This window comes from Anopheles ziemanni, chromosome 2 (assembly GCF_943734765.1).
Source record: "Anopheles ziemanni chromosome 2, idAnoZiCoDA_A2_x.2, whole genome shotgun sequence".
Lineage (NCBI taxonomy): Eukaryota > Metazoa > Arthropoda > Insecta > Diptera > Culicidae > Anopheles > Anopheles ziemanni.
The window spans coordinates 26,698,806-26,724,905 of NC_080705.1; the positions used below are offsets into that span (position 1 = coordinate 26,698,806).

At 44.0% G+C, this 26,100-nt stretch overlaps 2 protein-coding genes across 2 annotated transcripts in view; both read right to left on the bottom strand.

Annotated features, from left to right (window-relative positions):
* The window catches only part of LOC131283113 (uncharacterized), a 35,111-nt gene extending 14,959 nt beyond the window's left edge, over positions 1 to 20,152 (bottom strand). Inside the window, exons 1-4 of the mRNA XM_058312686.1 lie at positions 19,719 to 20,152; positions 10,103 to 10,209; positions 7,674 to 7,747; positions 7,443 to 7,562 (exon numbers count right to left, since the gene is read on the bottom strand). Coding sequence (XP_058168669.1) covers positions 7,443 to 7,562; positions 7,674 to 7,747; positions 10,103 to 10,209; positions 19,719 to 20,152 — 735 coding nt within the window. The remainder of the gene's footprint in view (positions 1 to 7,442; positions 7,563 to 7,673; positions 7,748 to 10,102; positions 10,210 to 19,718) is intronic.
* A 1,977-nt stretch (positions 20,153 to 22,129) lies between these two features.
* LOC131281043 (RIP-like protein) lies at positions 22,130 to 23,001 on the bottom strand. The gene is made up of 2 exons (XM_058310294.1): positions 22,854 to 23,001; positions 22,130 to 22,787 (listed from the first exon to the last, which is right to left on the bottom strand). Exons 1-2 carry the CDS (start codon positions 22,974 to 22,976, stop codon positions 22,293 to 22,295), a joined length of 618 nt encoding a protein of 205 aa, XP_058166277.1. The 5' UTR covers positions 22,977 to 23,001; the 3' UTR covers positions 22,130 to 22,292.
* Positions 23,002 to 26,100: the final 3,099 nt, after the last annotated feature.

Sequence of the window (26,100 nt, forward strand, 5' to 3'; positions counted from 1 at the left end):
TTGTACCTGTACCACCTATGCGTCACCATGATCGTAGTGCGGATGACTCAGCTGAGAGCAATGTACTACCAGCATCGCCGACAACAAGACCCCTCGATGAGCGCTCGCTATATTGGCCACTTCGTGGAACGATTCGAACGCTACACGGCACAGATCGAGCAGATCAACAGATGCCTTTCAGCCCCGCTTTTGGTGATGTTTTTGATGAGTTTGTCCGAGCTGACGTACTTCATATTCGAGTGTTTCCTAATGCTGACCGTTGGACGCCCGGACACTATGTACTACGCCAACATCGGTGAGTGGTTGTATAGTCAATTCTGGCAGGCGATTTATGGGAGCAACTTGCTGCTAACCGTTCCCTGTTGCGAGCGTGCAAAAAACGAGGTAAGCCCAAACCGGAAGTCTATAACTAGACACTAGATATTTAAGTATCCTCGGGATGTGCGGTATGTGATGACGTCAATCGGTCAACACAACACTAGCCAACACTCAAAGAGGTCATTATTTAGCTGGAACCTTTCAAATGTGCCATCTGTTCACATTGATGTTTATGCAACGTGAAAATACTAATGACACCGCATAGTTCCAGGACTCGTAGTGGACCGCAACAGCTTTTACCTTAAATTCAATTAGCCTAATCGAAGCACCTAGCTGCCTGCGACTACTCTGCGATGCATGTCAGGTTCCACAAGCATTACTTTAGGCACACAATGTCCACCTATTACAGAAGCCACAGATGGATAATAAAGCTCGCATCGTTGTTCTACTTCATCCCGTGCAGCTTCAACGAAAAAACGGGTGCTTTCGAGGAAACGCGCTGGAATCTGGCAATGTTCGTTGTTAATATCAGTCTGGCCGTTCCATTTTGGTACTTGAACATACATCTAACGACTACGAAGGTCCTGCGTACGCATTCCTCTCCCGTGCTGGCTGCCGTTGGTGGCATCGAACTCGTAATCTACGCGTCCGTGGTAACATCCGCCATATTGAACGTGTTCATCAATCGGAAACGAATCACGGTGCTGATGAATGTGCTCTTCCGTGCCGATTGGCTGTTGGATAGCTTTGGGGGATCGACTGGCGCCCGCTTCAGTGACAGTCGCATTTTTCTAGCGATTTGTTCCTACATGGTGTTTGGTTTCAGCTTCAAAATCGCTCATCTAAAGGATATTCCTATGAAAATTCTAGGCGTACTCATTCTTGGAAGACTTTTTGCCGTGTTTCTAGTGGCGTTTGTGTATAGGCTGTGTGTGAATGTGATCGCGCTACGAATGAAACAACTCCGGATGCTCTACGATAGTGTGCTGTTGAAGTGCGATGCACATTTTTTCGTGGAACGATTTGATCGATACCAGAGGCAGATCGGACAGGTCGATCGTTGCCTTTCGTTCCCCATCCTCCAGCTGTTCCTACTGTCCACGGTTCAGCTGCTATATCTCATGGATGAATGGTATACCATAGTCGAGTATACCTTCTTCAGGACGGGTCCCGCATTAAATCCTTACTGGCTAACCCGTCAGACGTGGCAATGTCTATACGGTGTTCTTAGCTATGTTACTATTTCGGCATGTGATAAAGCGTCGAAACAGGTACTCAACAAAAACCTAACAAAGGGGCCTCCGAAAGGGACTAGGAACATCGGCCATCCTTTCGTATATTGACTTTACTAACTAATTCTAAGAGTGCGTCATTTCATTACAACTTCCATCCACAGGTTGAAGAGACGGCCCTCTGCACCCGCCATTTCGACGACTATCGGCTACAGAATACACGCGCCGCTAAGCAGATAAACAAGTTCCTGCTCAAAAATCTGCATCAGAAGAAAAAGTTTTCGGCCTGCGGATTTTTCGACATTGACAACACCGTCATCTATATGGTTTTCAGTTCTATCGTGACGTATCTGGTGATACTAATTCAATTCAAGCAACTGGAAACCGATCTGACGGGCACTTTGGGAGCGTCGTTTAATGGTACAACAACGAACAACGGCACGACCGGCCAAACATAAGGTGTAACAAAAACATACGATCCTAGTGTTGCCACCGCACAATTAATGAATGTTGTATAAACCACCCAGCCATGAATAGAACATTGCCGACGTTTATTTTATTCTCTATTGATGATGACAGACATCATTTGTTGTAGATGTGATACTACACCACAATGTGTAACGCATTGCCCTCCCTCTTCATATTGATCGACGTGGGCGTATGTACGTCAACAAAGCTCCAAAGCTAATTAATTTCACTGCTCTCAGACATGATCGATGAATCTACTCAGACATTCTTTTCAGAGCAATAGTAACGATTGCCGAGGACATGCTGGACGCATCCTTGCCGTCGTCAAACGAGCTATATCCTTCGAAGCTGAAACGTTTGCCTTTCGTTGGCGATGTCCTCGTACTATCGGCGGCATGGTCGCTTGTTCCAGGGCGCATCCATGGTGTACCTGCTGCCGTGTAGCTACAACGAACAAACGGACCAGTTCGAGGAGACCGTTCGCAATCGGTTGACGTTCCTGGTGAACCTGCTGATGGCCATCCCGTTCTGGTTCATCGACGTGAAGCTGATGACCGTGCAGTATTTACACCACCTGTCGATCATAATGGCGATCGTCGGCGCATTCGAGATCATCGTGTACGTGTCGATCGTGACGTGCACGCTGCTTAACTCCTTCTTCCGGCGGCGACGCTTTACACAGATGATGAACGTCTTGTTCCGGAGCGACTGGCTGCTCGATCGGTACGGTGAGAAGGAACGGCGGTACGATAATGGACGACAGTTCGGTATCACCATGCTGGCCATACTAACGATGCTTTGCTGCAATGTCAGCTACCACGAGGATGTGGAAACACGTCTGCTCAGCTTGACGGTGGCGACAAAAATTTTAGGCTGCTGCTACCTCTGCTTCATTCACCGGATCTGCTCCGGAGCGATCGGGGTACGCATGGAGCAGCTGAGCGAGCTGTTCCGGGAGAGCCAGAAGTGTCGTGCCGGTCGGGAGCAAATGCTGTCCGCCTTTGTCGACCGGTACGAGTTGTACGCGGCCCAGGTTCGCCAGATGAATCGATGCTTTTCCTTTCCGCTCACACTTATCGTGCTGCTCGTGGTGATCGAAATGGTCTATCTAATGTTTGACTGCTTCACGATGATACACTTGCAGCGACCGATGCTGGAAGGACTCGACAGTGGCTACACACGGTGGGCATTGCGGCAGCTGTGGCAATCCATCTACCTGCTGCTTGTGTTGCTTATTGTCAGCGGTACTGTGCGAACAACCGAACAGGTGAGTTTGAAGTAACAAATATACTAATAAGTAGGTATAAAAAAATAGGCTAATCAACGCCAGCTGTGTATCATATATAAATGAAAACGCTAGCTTGCAACAGTGAAGTTTAGGATTGAAAAGAGGCGAAAGAACCCACATGGCCCAAAGCCTGTATAGGCCATATCTACTACTACTACTTTAGTCTTGACTTCCAACGTGGAAGTCACCCGGAATGACGCTCTAGCTAAGATTAATGTTGCATCTCTTCTGCAGCTTAAAGAAACGGCCGTGTGTGTACAACATTTCGATGACTACCGGTATCGCAACACAAGGATAGCGAAGCAGCTTCAAAGGTTTCTCCTGTACAACTTACAACGGGATACGCAGTTTTCTGTGAGCGGATTTTTCAACATCGATTACACTATGATCCAAATGGTATGGCACAACTCTTGGCAAACGGTAAAGGGAAATGGCTTACAGAATACGTTTCTATTCATCCCATTACAGGTGGTAAGCGCGATCATAACTCATACTTTAATACTGATACAGTTTGATCAGATGCAGTTGGAGGATGTCTCATATGAGAACACAATAAACTCACTGACTAACCCCAAGCAAAGTGACCCTCGCCGAAGCAATGTAAACGTCACCGGTGGTTTTTAAAACAAAGGATAGCACTGACCGTAATCTATATTGCTCACTTTAAAGTATTAGCTCTCAGAGAGTGCTATTAGGCGATGAATAAACAAGTATTTTTACCGTAGTTTGCACGGATGTCATAAATAACTTTCTGCTGTATGATAAGAATCGACCACCAGAATACTAGATAGTCAAATATAGAAGGAAGGAAGCAAATGAGGTCCTTCCGGACATTGTTTCAACGGCCATCCAAACGATGGCCGTGCTTAATCAACCGTTGCGGGTGTTCTTTTTCGTAGGATATGTGTTCCATACCATCCCGTGCCATTACAGCACCAAAACAAATCGCTTCGAGACCGATACACCCCAAAATCGGCTAGCGTTTGCCGTCAATCTCACGCTAGTCGGTGCGCTAATGTGCTACAATTGGATTTGTCTGTCCGAAGGCAAGCGAGCTCTTCAGTCACCCACTTCGAACACCGTCATGATCATGTACCTTGTGTCCTTTCCATCGACGATCGTGTATATGCAGCTTCAGATTTACGCACGCCGGAAACGCATCACGGCACTGCTTAACACCCTGTTCCTAGATGAGTGCTGGTGGGGCATCGTTGGTTCGTACGACCGGTTTGGGCTGGTAGTGTGTGCAGTTCTGTTTGGTGACGCCGTGTACCTCATTGTGTTGGATGCCCAGCTAATCAGTGAGGTCGATCAGTTTGATGTTTTCCTGGAGATGGTTCGGTCTTACATGGCTGTCGGTATGATCATCACGTACACCGTGTGCGTTCAGATGCTGCGAATTCGGCTCGAGCAGTTGCAGAATGCAGTGCAGCACGAAGCCACACGAACGCCGTCCATCCGTGGCCAATGGGTCGTCCTGGTCGATCAGTGTCGGTGCGGTTTGCAGCTGGTCGACGAAATCAACCAATGCTTTGCGGGCATCGTGCTCCTTATGATATTGCAGGCGGAACTGCAGCTCTCCAATCAATATTTTGCTTTATACTGTTTTGTTGAACTTGGGATCACTTTGAACGACAATCTCTGGGTGACGCAGCTTTGGGCAACACAATTCCTCGCGATGTTGCTTGCCATTGGGTTCTCGTGTGAGCAATGCCACAACCAGGTGAGACGGTGGAGTTATTTTATTCTAAGCATAACTTAACATTAAACGTTATTCTTTCTGTCGCATGCCTCGGAAGATCGATAAAACGATTGCGTCTATAAGAAAGGGCTACGAATGCGAAGAAGGTGACAACGAAGAGGCACAATTGGAACCAACAATAGTGTCGAACCAAATGGATAAGTTTTTACTGGAAAATCTGTTACAGAAGAAACTATTTACCGCATGCGGATTCTTTGACATCGACAGCAAGCTCATTTGCATGGTGAGATACTTGTGTATTTTTTAATACAACCATCACCTGTAAATGTTGTCACAAACACATGTGTTATTGTCTCTAAGGTATCTATTTTCACCATCACGATTGTTATCTTTTAAGCAACCATGCTTGCATTAAACGCATCAATTTTTGTCTCTAATCGAAAACAAGTGAATAGATAAGGTAATTTTGTACCTATTGTACTCTTATTTCATAGCCTACTACGTTAATATCTTAATGCATAGAATGCTCGGCATATTTCAATCAAAATAATAAATTTTCAGATAGGAAAAAAATATATATTTTAGAGATAAACATTTATTACTACAAGGCAAACATTGTTGTATTAAAGGCGAAACTAGGTGGCTTAACGGTAAAAATGAACGTGCTGTTTGCGCTTTTCTTGCGTTAAAACCAAAAACTAGCGGCAACGACTGTTTCTTGGGCTTGTGTATTTTGACACCGTCGACACAGTCGTTGTCACCGAACTTTATCTCACAAGTAGGCGATGTTGTCTGTTATGCACCATGTTTTAAATTAGCTCATCTACTTCTACGTTTCTACGGCATCTGGTTTTGAGATAGTTCATCAATTTCTGTCTCTAAATCATTTGGTTTTGCCTCGTAGTCATCTACTTTTGTCTCTAGCTGAAAACACACACCAGATTGATGTGGGTTTCCTAGATAATAACACTCTACCAACAATAAATATCAATAAATTCATGCTTTAAAACTCACTTATGCCAATTACCAAAACTTTTTAGCAAATTTTCAGAGCACATTTTTGTTTAGGCATTTCGAAATACACTTCTTCTTTCTTGGCGTAACGACCTTCTTCGGTCATGCCTGACCCATTGTCGGCTTAATAGACTTGTTCCCTTTGGGTACAAGGCTAGTAAATTTTTAATATTTTAATCATTTTGCATTATTTCTTTTTTGTAGACTGATATATTGTATAACTCTTAGTACAAACAATAATATACGTCTTTACATTCTTGTCTAAATAGTCAAATTTAAGGATAAAGACAAAATTGAAATCGGGAGATAAAAAAGGTGAACAAGACAAAATCTGTTAAGTTATGGGCAATACCAGATGTGTTAGGGACAAAAGTTGATGCGCTATTTCAATCCTGGGTGGGGTAGAAGATAAAGATATTTTCAACGACTGTAACGGAATTCTCTTCTCTTCCGTTAAAAAGGTTCTCAGTTCGATTGTAACATTTTTGCTGATACTGATACAATTTCATCAGCACGAAATGAAGTAGCGTAAGTAGTACGGAATTGGTCCGAGTTTGTTGTCATTAAAGTTTCATATAATTTTTATTTCTTTGTCTCTGGACATACTTCCTAGGGGCCTTACTAATTTTAGATTTTTACACCTGTCACGCAATCGTCGTAAATGGAGAAACTAAAAAAAGAACGCCCCACACAACACGCAAACAAGATACTATCATCGAAAAATCGACGATTCACTAAAATTCAAGGCCAAGGCAAACAATCCCTTTGGTCCAAACCTGCCGCCACCTCACCTCCAACATCTTTAACGCAAGCATAACTGTTGCCGACCCACATGGCGCAAGAGAGTCTTATCGGGGTGGACGGAACAAGATTTGCGCGGACCGACGCGCGCAACAACGTGCGGAAGCGATTGTCTTTCGCAGCTAGCTCAAGGTCTCACCACTATTGGTGGAGAGTAGGGCCCCCTTACGCATCATCGCACAGTTGTCAGCTTCAGGGGTAGCATTTTGGAAGGCGCCCCCCAAAAAGTGCCCGCAACTCCCGAGGAGCAAGCAATGAAATAAAATAAAAATAAAAAAAATCTATATGGATGCTATGATTGATGAGATAAAGCCCTGCAAGATAAGGATATCGCACAGTTTTGGCAACGTGCGTACACCAGATAGTGAAAGAAATCGTACCATGCGAAAGTGAACCGATGCTGACGAAGGCAATAAACCATCGGGCCCCAACCCTTACCTGGGTGATATATGGTAACAAAACATGGTATACAACATATTATGGCTGTCACAATTCGGCAACAAACGAACAGTGTAATATCAGTGGTTCATAATAAAGCATCATTTGATGATGGAGAATTGCAGAAATTCAAACATTATTGCTCGCCCCATCCCAGCTGCGGATGGATGGTCCAACTTACCGTATCGACAATGTTCGTTGCACCTAATGGTTGCTTTAGGTTAAACCGTCGCCATTTCTTGTACTCTGCCTTGATAACGTTGCACTTTCTCTTCCAGTACTTTCCCTCGAGTAGAATAGCCTGAGCGGTTGGGAGGGACAAAAGGGCAAGAGGTATGGTAGATGGTTAAATAAAACAAACAACACATCACCCGGTTGTGGTGCTATAAATTCAATAGTATCCCTCTCTTACCTGCGGTGTATTGTGTACGTCTACGTCTAGAGGAGATGCAAACTGACAGACTAGAGTTTTCCGTTTCATGATAACTGAAATGAAAGATAAAATATGTAAGTGCGATCCGATTGGTGAGCAACAATATAATTCATTTAACAAAACACCTGTAAGTAAAAGGGAACCCAAAGAAACAGGATTAAGATATTTACCAAGCGGAAACGCCTCTTTTGGCTTTTCTTGTACCGGGTGCGTCGAAGGACGCAAAATTCAGGAATTCTTTTACCCATCTTCTGCACCATGTGTGAAGCTCGACTAAAGTGCGCCAGCAGGGCGGCTGCCGGGATACGGTGCTGCGGTAAAATCGACACCGATTTTCACCACCCCTAGGCGACTACAAAGTCCTTACCGACTGCAAACTTCTAAGTTCTTAAATTAATAGAAGGTAACGCAATAAAGCAGTGTTTTTGCTGTCTATTTTTGGTTCTTCACTTCACACACACACACGCCGCTGATTAAATGTCTTCAACAGCATCCACAACAGAGGCCACCAACCAAACACACCCCCCGACCCGATCCGCGCCACCACAATCGCCCTGACCCCTGACAGCCTCCTCCTGCCTGCACGCGCGACCGGAGCAAATGGGTTTCACGGGTTCCGCTGGCAAGAATTTTTGGAAGGTGATAACTACTAGCGACGACCAAAACAACTCTCCCGAACGTAACCATCGACCGAAACGTGACTACCGAATGGCCGCCCGTCCTCTATCGCTGTACTAGAGGGGTTTTTTTTTTCTCCCTTTCTAATGTCTATCTCTTCAGAAGACAACAAAAAAAGTCTAAATATATATTTATATTTCAAAATTCAAAAGTAACGCTAGACGATCCCGACTCTTCGGTTGAACACCAACTGAAGCCAAACCGTGCCTACGAGCGGTAGAGTAGCCTGAAAAGTCTGGATGAAGGCACAACCCTCCCCGCGTAACAGACACATACACACATACACACACACACACACACACACACACGCCACGTCCTCTTCCGTATCATTCCTGGTCCGCGGTTCCAGGTCCGGCCGCGGAGGGACGTACGGTTGTTGGGCGTACTTTTGATAATAAAGATTGCTTTGCTATTGCCGCCACCACCACCACCACCTCCATTACCAACGCCATGGGTTGGTTGGTTGGTGGACTTCAACCTCACCGCCTCATGTGCCACTACCTCTCTTGGTGTTGGGCTTGATGTCCATCCATCATGGCAAGGGGACCCATCACCCTTCTCCATTTGCTGATGCACCACCCCCGGTGAGGCCTTGGTAACATAGAGGTTGTACAGTACCGCCGTTTCCTATCTTTGCTTGGCCATTTTGGTTTGACCGAAGAAGGGGGCCGCCGGACCGGAAGGGCGATGTGGAACTTACAACAAAGTGTTGTGGCATTTGGCTCCACCCCTCTCGCTCCAACGGATGACGCGACGGTCAGTGTGTGCACTGTGCCGGTGCGGGAAGGCACAAACCAATGTGGAGCTCGTAGGGGCAGGAGACGAGCGATTACAGTTCCCTCCTTTTGCTGGGTCTTGGAAGAACCAATCTCACCTTACCAACTACTGATATTTGACCAGCAGGCTTATCAATGGGCCTAACGGATTTGGCACCGAACAGAGGACGAGGGGATGTTTTTTTCGAAAAAGAACTTTTCCATTGCACTAAGTGATGGTAAGCGAGGGTTGGGATAATGTTTTTCAAAATTTTAGATCTGCCATAAAAGTTTTCTTCCATGCTGTCAAATATTGGACCAACGAGGGGTATATCTTCAAACCAATCCGGTTCTATCCGCTTCCCACAAACTTACAGTTGAAATGTAGTCGAGGAAAATCATCATTCCTGCTCGCACTCCAGATAAGGCGAATATGATAGCGGGCGCCAAAAATTAGGTGTAACATTGTGTGTTGGATCACCGAAACGATTGATCGAATTGCTACAGTGTTTAACATTCCGGGTCAGTCACGAGGAGGCTACGGCCACCTGCACCAAAACCGGGGGGAAACGATGCAGTGGGCCTGGGAGGGATTAGACCTCCAGTGCGAGCCATACACTGCCACGCGATGTTTGATTGTTTACTGCCAGTTGTCTGGACGGATGGCGCGGAAGGTGGGTGTGTCGAGGATGCACTTCATTTCCAGTGCAAAAATAGAGTCGCACTAGAAGCAAACGGCCCTGCGAGGGGGAACCCGGGCCAGTGCTGCACTGAATGCATAGGCAAACATCCCCTTCCTGCAACAAAGCAAACGGCCGACTATCTTTCTTCCACAGAGTGTCGGCTTCATTACGGTGCTTCCTCGTGTCTTAAGACATTCTTGCTCGGCGAGGGAAATGAAGCTGGGAGGTAGGTTTTAGTCGCGTGTAGCAGAAGGCCAAGGCATGGCACGGTGGCAGTTGGCGGAAGACTTACATTGCATGTGCCAGCAGCGCCAGATAACGTTGTTCAAGCGGATCTTCTCCTTCCAGCGCAGACGGATGCCTTTGAAGGGGTTCCATTTCGGGGACGTCAGCTTTTGCCTGCAATGGAGAGTTGGAAGAGATCAAAGAAAAAAAAAAGAGTGAGAGCCATTTCATAGTAAAATATTTCAGTAAAGACGTTGATTATGTTATCCATCCGAAGCCCTAGCGATTGGATCGATAAGATAATCAGAAGTACTACAAGAACCCGAACAGTTCGAACCCACACAAAAGGCAAACAGAACGGGTTTCCCCGGGAGGCTTGGTGCCGAAAGTTTCGAGCTGCGGCAAAGCGCCACAGAGATGACAAACAAAAGTACGACAAATAATGACGGGACAAAAAACCGCCGCGTAAACTGACAGGCGAACACGGATCGTGGATCATTGCAATACGTTTTGTGCAAATATTATCCCAGCCCCGGGGGCTATTTCACCACGTTGTGATAATAAAAAGCAAAAGGGGAAAAAACATTCCTTGGCTGGCGGAAAAAAGGGGAAACAAAAGATAAAATCCCACGGAAAAAGATAAAAAAATTTTTGGAAGGCCCGAATTGGTGTTGCCGCTCGATATACAGTGACGTATGCCGCGGGGAACTGTAGCGTAAGCCACGCACGTCACGAATCAGATGAAAAAATAAAGACAGCAATTAGCGGCCAACCTGCGTGACGTGACGTTCTTTGCTATGACATTGACAACTTTATCATCTTCGCCAGTAAAGCGAAGCGGTGATACCACTTTTGGTCGTTTGTTAACTAAACACATTCCGCTCTCATAAGAATGGGGTTTACAGTAAGATGTTCAAAGCGGTGCCTTTTGCTTAGACCAGGGGTCGGCACGCGTTTCTCGAAAAGGGGCAGGATGCGAAATCTAAATTCAAACCGCGGGCCATTTACGGAATGTTTTGTTTTATGGCTGAAATGTTTTAACTTTTTGGAGTGATATAAAATTGAATATTTTTCTTGACTTTCATTATTAAATTTTCACTTGATTTTTACTATTATTTTCATATAATATTTATGTAATACATTATCCTTATTAATTGTGTTAATAATACAAACAACATAAATATGTGCATTGCAGTTTTAATTTTAAATAGCTTTCATGTGTGTACACTAAATTTCCGTTCATGCAGTTTCAGATTGCTGTACACTTTGAAAATTGTTCGCTGCAACTCGTGTTTTTAATAGTGATGTACGTAATGAGTAAGAATGAATGATTGAGTTAAATCTTAGTAAAGAATGGTTTAAATCCTAAAGGATAACAAATTATTTATTTATCCCAATTGGGATTCGACTCTCTATGGCGACTAGCAACTCTTTTACTCACTCATTCGCTCTTTTGGGATTCGAATCCCTGTTAAGAATTCAAATATCCTCGAAGATTAACAAATCATTTTACACGTTTTATATCACAAAAGAGTGACTTAAAGATTCGAATCATCGTGATGATTATTCACTCTGATTCAAATCTTTAAAAATAGTTGTTATTATCATCACTAGCTTTGAACTACGTAAATTTTCACATACTTTCGACAGTTGAATATTGCACTCTTTCAATTTACTACATTAAAATAAACTTTGAAATAGATATCCTAGAGATGTGACGAAAGTTTTTTTTCATTCCAATAGTTTTCTTTAAGTTATACAAAAATGTTCCAGCAGGCCGGTTAAAATTTGCTGGCGGGCCGGACTTTACCGACCCCTGGCTTGGAAGATATCGAGCTCGAAAGCTATTGAGACGAATGTTCACTCATTGTTTGCGATCGAGTATTGCCTTGTTCAATATAAAATTTCATTGCAAGTGGGAACCTCTTAAGTTTTCTTTATATCATTAAAAAAATGATCAGAACTTTGTGATCACAGCTACATAATAAAACGTTTTCGGGTTTGAATGCTTTCCCAGCTAAGTTAGGTGGAACTATTTAACAATGGAACCTTAGGAAATGGTTACCATTTCTGATTGTAAATTTTCGTCCTTTGAGTTCATTCATCAATCCTATATCGCAGGGGTTATTTCTGAAAAAAATTGCCTGAAGGCTATCCAAAAACAATCGGTAAGACCCCCAGAGTCCCAAATTTAAACTAAGAAGAAAAATAAAAGCCCACGATGTTTTCGTAAATTATTGTAGTACACTACTTTCTAGCCATAATTGTTAAGCAATTATTGAAGATAATCTAATTAAAAAAACCGGTGGGGTACTGGCCTCACAGTTTCAAGGCTTTTTTCACAATACGATCCATCCAAAATTAACTTTGTTTAGATAGTTTTAGTGTGTAATTTTATAACAATTGCAAATTGTCAGCTTTTTTTTCTACATAATTTCGACTACTTCAGGATGCTTTGTACGAACCAAAACATTAGATGATGTTACTTTGCCGTTAAAAAAATAGAGGATGTGACCCTTCACTAACCGATAGATAAGATCTGTGGAATTTCCTAGAACATTAAACAGATTAATCCATATCAGGGATGTGATTTGTTATGTCTCTCGATATACAGAGATATTTATGATACGATACTAGGAAGAGCGTTGAATGCATTGCGGTTGTATGTAGGACACCTTCGAAACGCCTAGAAGTAGACTACCGTTGCTTGAAGTAGTTGCTGACTTCCCTATAATTTAGTAGCGATTGCTAATTGGTAACAAATTGCTCGGAATGTTTCTACCAAAAACACAGTCCTACACAGATACAGTGCTGACAGATTGAAGGAAATATTATTTTGCCGATGTAAATGTATTGATCGTCAATCACTTTATCACACCTTATTATCGATTACAGTCGATGGAAGTTGATCTAACCAATAATCGTCAAGTGAATCTACAAACATTCGTAAAGATGATAAAAGTATTGTGATGAAACTGGTAACGACAAAAGGTAGCAGAGGCGACTTGAAAGCCCGCTCGCGGCCGAAAAGAAGAAGGTGCACTTCAACGTGCTCGATTGCGCTCGAAACGCGCACACACCCGCCATTCTAACGGATGTCGACGAATGGCGTTCGTTCGCTCGGACCAGACGCAGCAAACCCAACCCACGTGCGCCAGTCGTGCCCCCAGCGTGCCGGTGGCAAACCGCGGGTCACGTTTCGCGATGCGGACGTTTTATTTTTTATCACCCGCGCGGACCATTGATGGTCAAACCAAACGAGCCCCCTCGCGCGTTCGTCGTACGCCGCCTTCTTTTCTGCCCTCTCTCTATCACTCTCCCTCTCTCCACCGGTTCCCTCCGAACCGGGGTGTCCAGAGTGGGGTGTGTGTGTGTGCATTTGGCAACTGTTTGCCCGGCAGTGCAGCTGCATTCGAATATTACGGGTGGTGCAGCAAGGCGTGCCCGTATCTTGCTTTGTGGTGGTGTGCGGTGGTGGATGTGTTGGTAGCACCAGAGGATTGCGCAGCACTATAGATTGCGCAAATTGTCTAGCAGGTTTTTTTTCTCTCCCTTCTTTAATTAAAGGGGCAAAACAACCGCGCTTCTCAAGTGCATCAAACAAACAACACAACAAACGGTCCCGGTTTGGCGAGCGCTAACAAAGATTGCACGGTGAAGTGGAGCACCATTCCACCCCCGCCGTCGCGTGGTGCACTTCGGGTACTTTTTACGTTCAGTATGGTCGGTAGAGACCGTCGCCCGTCAGCGCAAGATAGAAATAAAAACGGCCATCTACACGACCGGAATCTAATCCGAGAGTACTCTTTCCCTTGGCGCCGTGCGCCTTTGCAAACGGACGATGGACCTCGTGTGGCGCGATTAATAGATCATACCTACGGCGGTCATAGCTAGGAATGTCAACGGTGTACAACCCGAGGGCTTACTTTCGATCCGTAGTCACGGTGTCACCCTTGAGATGTATTAATTTATTGTAATTTTTATCATAACTCTATCGGTTTTCACACCGGCTTGGGGAATGTGAACGAAAGGACAAACGGGATAATTAAATTCGTGCCATATCGGTCGACCCATCTTAACCCACTGGACTATATTTAACCCACACATTCTGCTGGTCAGAGGATTTCCTGGTGAGATAACGTTAAGTCTTATCACGATGCCCAACGAAGGTGTGGCAAAGAAGGAATAGGTTTGCACTTTGCCGATTTGAAACATTTTTCTGCAGGTAATTTATGGCAAATTATACCACATAAGTAGACTTAAAGGAAACTTCAAATATATTCAAAATTCAATCAAAACCAGAGAAGAGCAGGGTCTAAAAACCAAAACATTTACTATTTTCATTTACTTACACATATTACATATTTTTTCATAATATCCTAGTATTTGAAAAGTATGTTTAAATAGCCTTTTTTTCTCTTTTGTTTAGTACATTTATTCGTCAATGTATTTGGGCTGGTTATGAGTTAAAATGATGTCTTTTTCCAATTTTATTTCAATATCGTAAGGGACTTACGATATTGCGTTTGTATTCAACCGATCTTTACATGTGGATATATAAGCCAGTCATGCACGAAGGACACTAAATTCCCCGCAACAGTTCATGCAACAACTTACTTCGCATACTCACAATGTTTTCAAGTTCGTAGAACACTTGGAACAAAACTTGAGTTAGATTTAAATATTTAATCGATCGACTTTATAGCCGCCTTTGGCCATATACGATGAAACGAAACACCTCGTGGAATCCCGAAGGCGATTAATAAAAGTTGGTGTAACGCCGTTTTGCGAGTTGTTTTGGACAGCTTCCAAGTACAGTCTGCTGCAAGTAAAATCGGACGCTCGAAAAATGAGACGGTCTGCTGTCTTTCCGCAAGCCTACAGCATTCCCGGAACCGAATATTGACCTTCAACGTATACATTTCTATTCATTAACTCTTTCACTATGTAAGTAAATTGAAAACGAAATCAAAATCGATTGTTTTACTGAGATACGGCTCAAAATGTGCGCGAAGACCCGAAAAGCGGACACGCAAGTAAAATCGGACAGGTAGGTTTCTTTGCCGTTTGGCGCACTTCAAGTGGCCGCATGTCATTGTACCTTCACATTTATTAGTTGGCCACTATTGTTCTTTGTACTGGATATATAGGTACCCAAATTATCATACCAAAAACCCTAAAAAATAACGATAAGCTGACGAGAATGCAAACAAAGATTGTTACTATTTCACTGAGGATTATTTGTAATGTTTTGGTTAAAATTTAGCTGAAAATGATTTTTTATCATAAGTTTCTAACACAATTCACTTTATGCAATGCAAACAATCAAAACAAGTGTTTGAAATTCAGTATTTTCTCAAGTTTTCACTTGTAGCTAAAATAACTTGTAGCCGTTTTGGCGTGCTTCCAACTTATTTTTTGTAATTTTCTTTACATAAACTCTTTAGTTTACGTCTTTCAATTATCACAAGAAGTTTTAAATTGGTTTGTAGTCGTACAACCACCACCATAAGTTCCTACAAGTGCTTTGTTTCCCACAAGTGTATTGTTATTGGATGGCGGTAGTGAGCAGTTTGGGCAGTTGAATAATACCCATAATCTAGTATCCAGCAATGTGTGTTTTGGATTATAATCTTGATAGAATACAAAATATTACTTCAAATGTTAGTTATTAGGTGCTAGGTTATGACTTAATTTTGAAAATATTGATGTAATACACCTTGTTCATGATGCCGTGTATGACATGCAGCTTCCCAGGAACTTCGACGGAATTACGATACCATATGATTGATCAATCATGTCCAAACTTCAAGATTTTTTTAACTGATATGAAAGCTAATGGTTAATACCTTTGACTGTGTTAATATATATGATGAATTTTCTTCATTTAATCATTGTTTTCTTACTTTAAGAACTCTTCTTCCCACGTTTCCAAGTGGGTTACTGGGTTATGCTTCATTGATCTAGTTAAACTCAGGGCTTAAGTAATGAAATTAACAAACTTTCATTTCACAAGATTATCCAATCCTATTCTGCTTTCCTCGTAAGTAGTTTCCCTTCATGTTTGGATCATCTTACTGATCATAATCTGTGCATAAGCCCATCTGATAGTAACAAGTTTAAGTTTGTTGCTTCTGTGTAAAATTTGAGTATTTTTGTTTCTTCATTTTGTTGTCTACCTTGCAACTACAAAGAACAATAGTGGCCAACTCATATTTGTGGTACTAGAACGACCTAAAGCCACTTGCAGTGTGCCAAACGGCAAAGAAGCCTAGCTGTCCGATTTTACTTGCGTGTCCGCTTTTCGGGTCTTCGCGCACATTTTGTGCCGAATCTCAGTAAAACAATCGATTTTGATTTCGTTTTCATTTTTCTTACGTAGTGAAAGAGTTAACGAAAAGAATTGTATACGTTGAAGGTCAATATTCGGTTCCGGGAATGCTGTAGGCTTGCGGAAAGACAGCAGACCTTCTCATTTTTCGAGTGTCCGATTTTACTTGCAGCAGACTGTATATCAAATCAATTAGTAAATCAAATCTCTCCCGTAGCGTGCCAAGACACGCCCGACGGTAGCTAAAAACATCTAACTGATAAAAAAAACAACCATGCATGCACATACCTCTTCTCGACACCCCAACAACAACAAGAACAACACGGGACGGGGCCTCAAACTCAGCTGATGATCTCAGCTGTCTTGCGTGCCGCGTTGACGGCGCGCAAGCTTTTTTTATTCCTTTCTCTCGAGAGGATCATCTTCATCATCGATCCGATTTGAACTGGTTTTTTGCTTTGGGTAAACACCGGCGGAGTGTAAGGCAAAACCAATTTTCACCCCCGGGGGTGGGTACCGAAACGGTATCGGGTACATAAGTTCCGCGCGCGCACCGGAAACCGGTGGAGCAGTGTACTAAAAATAAAATCCATCCCATTTCGCGTAAGTCCAGCGTGTTGGGTTGTTTGAATCTTGTGATGTCGATGTCCACCGGTATATTGCCAATGTTTCCCATTGACGTATCCCTCCAAAGCGCTTGTGCGCAGATCGCAAACTCCATCTACCTTCTCCACCGTCGGGCGAAAACAACTCAAACAACTTAAACAACTTCTCCCTCGTGTAGTAGTAGGAATTTAAAATGCGCGCATAACTTGCACTTCCACGAAGGCGCGAGTCGGAAAGGCCGTTCGCAACAAAACCCCTCGAGACGACGGCTTGGCAAAACGCGATCGAGGGAAGGAAGGAAAAAAATAAATAAATCGGACTTTAAAAATACATACACTCAACCTGTTTTGACGATGAAAACCGAGTCTCCGAGAACGGCCGTAGCACACCACGTTGCGCGCCAAATGTTGCGCTGGAGGTGTGGCGCGAACCATTTAGGTGGATGGTTGTGTTAGTAGTGGGGTGTGATGGCGTTGGTTCTGTGCTTTCTTAAAAGTATGCGCGAGGAGGGATGCCGCCTCGCTGGAGGAAACAACAGAGATTGTTTATTATTGCGCAATAGCGGGGGGGACTACCGGGAAGAAAGGAAGAAGGGAAACAAAATTGGACGAAAGAGAACCGATCGTTTAATAAAAGTACATGAGAGCGAATGGTGGACTGAGATTTAATCATTCAAGAAAACAAAACGTTCTTAAAGCCATGGTTTGCATAAATATTTTTTGTCCGTTTCTGTTTTCTTTAATCTAATCGTTGGGCCTTGTTCTCAGCGGTAACCGATCTATCAACGAATGGTAAAAAATCGGAGCCTATGGTCGACGGTTGCTGATGGTTTCGACAAACCAAAGGTTGAAGTCCGTGATAAGCGGTGGTTCATTTTTATATAAGCGGATCCCGATGGATGCTCGCGTGTGGCCACAATGATGCAATGGCACGCACCAGCTGTGTGATATGCCAGTATGATCCCCGGACCCCTCGGGATCGTCCCATCAGCTGTAGTCCTTGAACGTGTACTTACACACCATCGATCCGCCGATCCTGGTGCGTTAAAAATACGTTACCCCAATTGTTGTCTGTTGTTTTTGCCTTCCCCGTTTCTTTTTGTTCTTCGATTTCAGTCATAAGTTAAGTTCATTGTCCGAGGGATGGGATGGCAAGTGTGGGGTGTGGAAGTACATAATCTACGAAAAATACTACCACCCCTTCCCAGTGGTTCCGCGGCGAAACGGCAGCTTCTGCGATTCGCATGGCAATAGTACCCCAAACCGCAGACATAGCAGCAGCAGCGATGGCGGACAGGACGCCGAATAAGCTTGAGGCGCGCGCTTCGTATGCACCTTCATGCCGCGAAAGGTTATCAGCATGAAACCCGGCTGAAACGGACTCAACCCGAGTGCCCGACATAACGCTGGGAAGAGATGAGCCAATAATTTGGCTCTTGGTGGTTATCTGTGAGAGAGTGTGGGCTCTAAAACTGGACTATACCAAGAGGCAGCCCTTGGGTTTTGCTGGAGCGAACCAAGGGTGTTCTTATCACTTGGCGACTGTTTGGTTGGGACTTGGGACACGGAAATGTAGTCTCTAAAGACTTACCGCCGATGGTTGAATGTATTTCGCTGTAGAACACACATTATCGGTGTATCAACAATCGCTTGTGCTTTGGTATTAGGAAGCGGTGGGTTGGTTTCTAAAATGGCAGGCGAATTGGCTGTTTTGTAAATGTCTGGTTCGTTACAGTTGTTCATATTGTTTTGTTCTCGCCTGACGACTATCTTACGTCATAAGCATGTACCATACTTTTTCACAGACAGACAGAATACCCACTACGAGGATTCAGTTAGCCATACTTAAAAAACAAGAATTTTTGCGATCAAAGCCTACTAACCGGATCATCGAAATCATAGGTTTAAAAGTTGTATGACAAAGAAGCCTTCGAAGGCAGAATAGCCAAGAATTCGAGTGTAGTTCTAAAATGGTTTTTGTAGCGTCCTACGTGCCGTCGGTAGCGGATCCATCTAGTTCAGTTGTATTATAAAACTATACAAACTATCCTATTACGGGAATTGGTAACCTTTTTGATGGGTTAAAATAAGAATGATACCGATTTTCACTTTAGCCTAGTTAAAGTGCTCCAACGGACGAGGGACATGTAACTGAAACAGTGTATCTAGATTATCCGAATGGTATGGAAGAATACTAATCAAACAACCCGAGCACATGGCGCTGCGGCACGTTTTACAGCGAAATTACGCATCATCGTAAAAACCGACGGTGCCCTTAACTGTACGACCTCTAATAGAGGTGCAGGCCGGAACCGTGTTATGCGACGGGTGTAATCCGTTTGGACAAACAATAATCGAAGGATCGATCGAGAACCGATTAGGCGCATTAATAGTAATCGATCGCGTTCGGTGCGCGGGAAATTGAAACCGAGCATCGGACGGGGTTTACCATCCTGGTTGGAATAAAACGGCCCTTATCGGTACAATTCAATCGGTCTTTGTTTTGGGCGGGAGGGAGAGATGTTCCGATAGGCCGGCGAATGGCTTCGAAGTGTGGATTACTGTTGCGCTCGAGGGCAGGTCACCACGCGTTCGTGGCGCTGATAAGAAATCAACTTCGCGTTTTCCAGAAACTGGGATTGGTTTTATGGGCGCCTTATCCCGGGAATGATCTTACGCTACAATCTGAGAATGTTTAGAATCGAAAATTAGCTTCATCCGCCGGGGTGGGAATGGATAATACTTACGTGTAGGTCACGTTGAGTGTGTTGAACACCGTCGAAAGGTCCGTATCGATTTCGACCTGCGAAATCGCGGAACGGCTGCTCAGATGAAGCGGTCGCGGCACGTACCGGGCGAGCTGGTTCTGCTCGGATGAGGTTGACGCCGCAAGCGGTACCAGTGCACCGGCACCAGCGGCACAAACATCGGCCGGGGCCAACGGTAGGCCCACCGCATTGTCGGACGCGATCAGATCGGACGGCTTGACGTCTTCCATCTGCATTCCGAGATCGTCATCGTCGTCCTCGGCACCCTCGGTTTCGAAGTGTGAAACCATGAACTGTCCCGAGTGGATTGTCTCGGCGCACCGTTTGCGCTCCTCCGTGCCCGATGAACCATCGCCACCTCCGCCTCCTCTGGTCATCGTGCGTTCGATTTTAGTCGTTGGTCCCGGTGTCATTTCGCAGCGTTCCGCTCGCAACCGACAGGATAGGATTACCCGCAAATACCAACGTCACCACGGAACTATCACACAATTTCACCGTAGAATCGGAATCGTTGCCACGCTGCTACGTCGGTCGAGAACCGTCCCGCGACACAGAACTGACCACCGAGCGAAACGGACGGTTCTTCAAAATCAAAACAATTCACCAACACACAATACAACTGCGTCACACATACCTTTAGCACCGTAACCGGATAGTGGAAAACCGGGGCAAGAAATCACAACAAGAAGAAAAACACGGCATACCGTCTCCAGGGCAAAATGTGCGGCTGCTGGCGAGGAAACGATACAAACTACAGTGGCAGGACAGAACACACTTCCTGTCTAGGGGTTTGCACTTTATCACAGATTGATTGTGGTTACCACCATTCGATATGGATTTTTCCCTTTCGCGGGGGCACTTCCGTAGCCTGCTACGATGCTGCTGCGAGATGGAATCGATCTACTGGCACCATTTGCTACTCATAACACGCGGCTTTTAATGCCTGGTTGTCCAAGCTGTCAATTTTGCACTAGCGAGTGCACATGCACGCCAAAATGCACGTAATGTAACCGAAGGACTTTCTCCATTCGGCCATCGTGTGTGTATGCGTCGTTCGTGGAAAGCTATCTCAACTAACGCACCGTTTCCGATTCGCCCGGATGAGTGACCTGCACCGTCTCTTAGCTGGCAACCGGACAGCACTGGCCACTGTTGGAAGTAACCCGTGTATTCGAATCGCTATCTAAACGGTCACAAGCTGCTGCTGCTGGTGAACCACGTTCGCGTCACTATCTTTTTTCACCCAAAAATACGTGTAACAACGCCTGTCCTTTACGCACGCTGTCGTTCCGAGTAAAGAAGAGCGCACACTTGTCGTGACGTCCGGCGGAGTTGTTTGCCTACCAGAAGAGGAGCGAAGGAAGTTGTTATCGATGGCCTCAAGTTGGCTTCCCGACGATGGCGAATGGTTCAATTTCGAGCCAACAATAATCGCTGGTTTATTTCGATACCAATGCTTAGGTTGGCAAGCACCAAGAGGCGATGACGTTTGGAGGGGCGAGAAAGATAGCGCGGTACCACAGCAAGTGTGTGGAAGGTTCGATCAAAATATGTCCGCTTTTCACCTGGAAGATTCCACCGTCGTCATGGCACGGGTTGCCTTGTTATTCCTGCTGGTCAACGCTGCCGTACGTTTTTCTGCGCTCGAGCACTGACAACGACGACATTGATAACCTTTCTTTTCTTCACGAGGGGTGCACTTATGGTGATCGTATTCCGAGATCACAGCAAAACAAAACAACTTGAAACAAACGCAAACCGTATCCGAGGCACCAGCAGAATTATTCCAAGCGATCGCCGCTGAATCTATCAACGAAATAGTCCCGCTATGTTTATTGCCACTACTGATGCTGTTCGGAGGATTTGGAAAATCGTCTGCACTGCATCGTAATCTCCCGTTGCTGTTGAATCGGTGTCTATCGAAATGAAAATAACCAATTTTACATCGGTTCTGTGTACGGCCTAAGGCGTTTGAATATTACAGAGGTGCAACGCTAGTTCATGTTGTGGGCCAATGGTGGAGTGGTTTCTCTAGTTTTTTATAGGCATTCCATTAACAAATTGGTGTTTTGGATACTATAATTTTATGATCCTCAATGGAATGTACTGGCTTATAAAATATGATTGAGAAAAAATCCAATTCTATGACTACAACACTGATTGGCTAACCCTCATGAATGACAACGTCAAAGTAACTATAGAAACTTCACAATGTCATCTTCTACGGAACCATCAAAGCTTGCCTTATCGTGGTATTTTGTTGTTTGACACAAAAAGTAAATAAATCTAGCGATTTGGATTGCAGCACCAGAGAAGTTTCCAATAATCGAAACAATGAATGACTGCAGACAAAATAAGGAAATTTATGATAATAGTATGATTGTATTGAATTTTTTTAAAAGCTTACAATTTAATTAGCCTCCGCGAGAAGCTTCGTAAATGTACAACACGATTCCCAACGCAACAAACCACTGGGCAACATAGATAAAAAGAAACATGAGCATTACAGAAAGGACAATATAACAAAAATGCTTCTGGAAATTGCTGGCTGCTCTAATCAGTCAATTCTTGGTAGAAATCACAGCACAGACAGAATGCATTCAGTTGGACGTGTTCAACATCTGCGAGGGGTTCCGTGAAAAACTGTAGATTGCTCGAGCAGCGCGAAGCATGCGAAGTGATGGTTTTCGAAATCAGCTCACTGAATGTTTCGATTGTTTGGTCGTAGCGAAGTCTTATTCCGCAGGAACACTTGAGCGTTTTGGCAGTAAAGTCGAGTTCCAGGACGTTGTGCTCGCATATGGGACAGAATACTGACTCGGTGTCGTACGAACTGATAAGATAGTTTTCCGACTGTTCATAGAACAACCACTGCTCCGTGTCCTGCATGAGCTCCTTGTAGATCAGATCCTGTAGCGCTATGTCATGTTCCAGTTCAGATAGCTCCTCCCGTACTATCGATTCCAGGAAAGCACGCTCTTCCTGTGCAATGTTTCGTTTCCGTAAGAACTCGTCCTTGCGTGCTTCTTTGATTCGAATTCGGCATTTCTGCAATAAACAAATCATGCATTGTACTGTAAATTGGGATTATTTTTGCACTTGAGGAAACTGTACCTCTCGCATAAGATCGACAAGTTTCGGTGATCCAAATTTAAAGCGCCGAGCTGCATCTCTCGAGCGAATCTTCTGTGCAACACTAGTTTGGTGGGCCGAAGGACCGGGATTTATGATTTCCATGCCGGCTTTGTAGATAGTTTATAGAAAACACGACAAAAAGATACCAAAGATTTCAGTTTACAAACGAAAACTAGTGAACCCGCCTTTTTTATTGAAGTCTGTCAAGATTAGTGTTGGCAGAATCGGGACTCGGAAGATTCGAAGATTCGATCCCTAGACGGATTCTAAAGATTCGAATCAGATCAAGATTCATTTGATTGGTTTGGGACTCGATTTGTTGCGATTCTGACTTGATCCTAAACTGTTTGAATCGACTCACAATTATTTGAGTCGAATTAGTCACATAACGAGTCGATCTAGAGACAATGTAATTTTGGTAGGCGCGCATGATATGATGGATTGGGACTCGGATTCGAAGATCCGGATCTCAGAATGGATTTGAATCGAAAGATTCGAATCTCTGTAGGGATTCAGTTTCCCCATCACTATAGTGAACCCGCCTTTTTTAACCCAGCGGTTCCGGTTCCACTGGAACGGTTAATGCATAGAACGTGCCGCTGTAAACTAAATTTAAAAACAAAAATCAAACGATTCCAGAAACGGATTTACGATTGATCTAAAGTTGTAGCAGAAAATAAGCGGGTTAGGATATAGTGATCTATTATTTAGTCCTAGGCACAGACCATAATTTTCAGTTTCAAAGGGGACTCGCAACTAAAATCTTCGCTCTTTTTATGTGTACACTGCGGCCTGCACTTGCGAGCATCGGAAGCGTTAAACAAGCTAATTTAATTAAAACCGATCGGGGTTCGGGATGCCACTAGTACCACGGTACATTACATTCTGCGTTCAAATACCTATGGATTTCCGCCTGTTTACGGGTGATACCCATCAGTCAACCTGTTGACCGCGGATCCGAACGGTTTAGTAGTAGCGTGTTTTGTACCGATAGTGATTACGTGCCAGACTGACCACAAATTAGTTCATTTTGCGGTTACCCAGCCATTCCCTGATGATCCTTTCTTGCAGTGCTTTAAGTGACGTGAATATGATATACCAGTAGTTATACGTTGCCACTAGAATACATAGGCTTTGGAATATTGCCAGCACTTTTAAAACCCTCTTTTTGCATTCACTGAAGTAGTGGAATGATGAAGAGATGCATAAGAACCAAAATCGCCAAAAGATAGTCAAAAAATGTACTAAAAAGAAGACGTTTAGAGACTTACAGAAAATCTTTAAAAGTAACTAAGTTATAACGTACGTGATCGCACAGAAAAATCTGTTTGAAACACGAAAACATATTCAACCGTAATCGAGCTATAAAATGTGAAAATTGGCGTTATACGACCAGTGACCATTTACATTAATTTGATATGATTTCAAATACCAGTGATATATTTTGATTATATTTATAGTGAATATGAATTTCTGTTATATTTCGATGTTGAGATATTTAAGTGTTTCCAACTGGATTTGAGTTTGGCGTTGGGTGAAACTGCATGCTTCTACGGTATTTTGGGAGCTTACATCAGCTGTAACAGTTCAGTATGCCAAAGAAACCAAACAATTCCATCGAAGCTACGCACACGCTAAAACTCGAATACACACAATTGGCCAACCGATGCAGTTCCGGTATTTTGGCTTGAAGAGGGAAATCTGGACCAACCTTTACGCCCTATGGCTTCCATTCCCGACGAGAATAGTCTGCTTAGCGTCTGGCTGTGAAAAGGAGGTGGAAAAAATGAAACTGCCCGATGTGTGGATCATGGTCAGGCGTGTACAGACAAAAGAACAAATTTTCTTTCCTGGCTGGGTCTGGGTGTATACATATATTTTCAACCTGCTCTTGGAAAAACAACAGTAGGAACATTTAAACTTCACACAATGACATGTCGTTGCAACCGATTGCTATCGATTCCGTTACGTGCTGTGGATGGTTTAGAAAAAAACCTACATACAACAACAACCACCACGACTCGCACGTCGAAAGCCACGTGAGTTTATGGTGCTGTCTGAACTCTATTGTTAGGCTCCAACGGAACAAGAAGAGGAAAAAATGGCAATCTTCCTCGATGGGTGCTAAAATACTGCCCAGTATAACACGATCACCACGCTTGTTCTGTTGGTTTCCAGTGAAATGCAATCCATCTATAAATAGCTCACCATGTTGCGCAGACTATGCAGCAATAGACAAGCAAATTTAACACAGGGCTGAAACGTCGTCTATTGCCAGATTGTATTATCCTTTAAATGTTCACACTACATGTTTTAAAAAGAAAATGCAAATGATGTCGCCAAGTAGATGAACCAATATTTGTCATTGTATGTCTTTTAATCACAGCAAAAAATTGCTCAACCAATAAGTTAGACGGAAATAATGTTTGGTATCATTATACTTCTAATTTAACGTTTTCATAATTGAGTTTCGTATTCAGAGATGATGCTTTTTGTTTACTGGTTCCAATTAACTTATTTTATCTATATCCTTATAAGTGAAATGTCACTGAAAACAATCACTGTGCATCGACGGGTTAAGCCAAGTGTTTCTTTTATTTGCTTAACACGTTTGTTTGTTGAAAGTTGAGATTGAAAACGTTCGACTGGCTTTGTTTTTCCCTGGATGCCCATGTCCCTTCGAGTGTTTCGGCCCGTAATCCGCCGTAACCAGTTGCACATGCAACGGTGGATGGCACCGAGAGCAGCGTTCCGACACCGAATTGAATCGATTGCTTCCGGACGGGTCGATCAATTCGTTCTTCACACACGCCAGTACCGAGCGGCTTGCGGCCATGTACCGAACTCGCCGCTCGCTAAATACTTAATCAACACGGTAAACATGCCGCCGACGTCCGGTTTTCCGGGTGTCGTCCGGGAAACTCTCGTACTCACAAAAGCAGCGATTTACGAGCGGTTCTTTCCATCGGGTGCACGACTTTTTTTTTTTTTTGTTTAGCGGCAGGGGAAAAGGCTGGCAAAATTCCCCGTGGATGCTCCAAAATGGACCCGGACCCGGTTCGGGTGTCTACGGCCGGAAATCGGCGCACATGTCATCCATTACGGGGGAAAAGCTTTATTGCTTTTAAATGTGATCGCGAACGCGAATGGAGCAAAATTTATGCTAATCTAATTCCCTTTTCCGCACTTCCTTTGTCGCTGGTACCGACAGTTCCCCAAACAATGG

Bases quoted from the DNA above. Each gene is read 5' to 3' on its own strand.
- LOC131281043 (XM_058310294.1), bottom strand. From the start codon at position 22,976: ATGGAAATCATAAATCCCGGTCCTTCGGCCCACCAAACTAGTGTTGCA. The intron at 22,788-22,853 runs GTACAGTTTCCT...TGTTTATTGCAG, and splicing joins TTGTCGATCTTATGCGAGAG to AAATGCCGAATTCGAATCAA.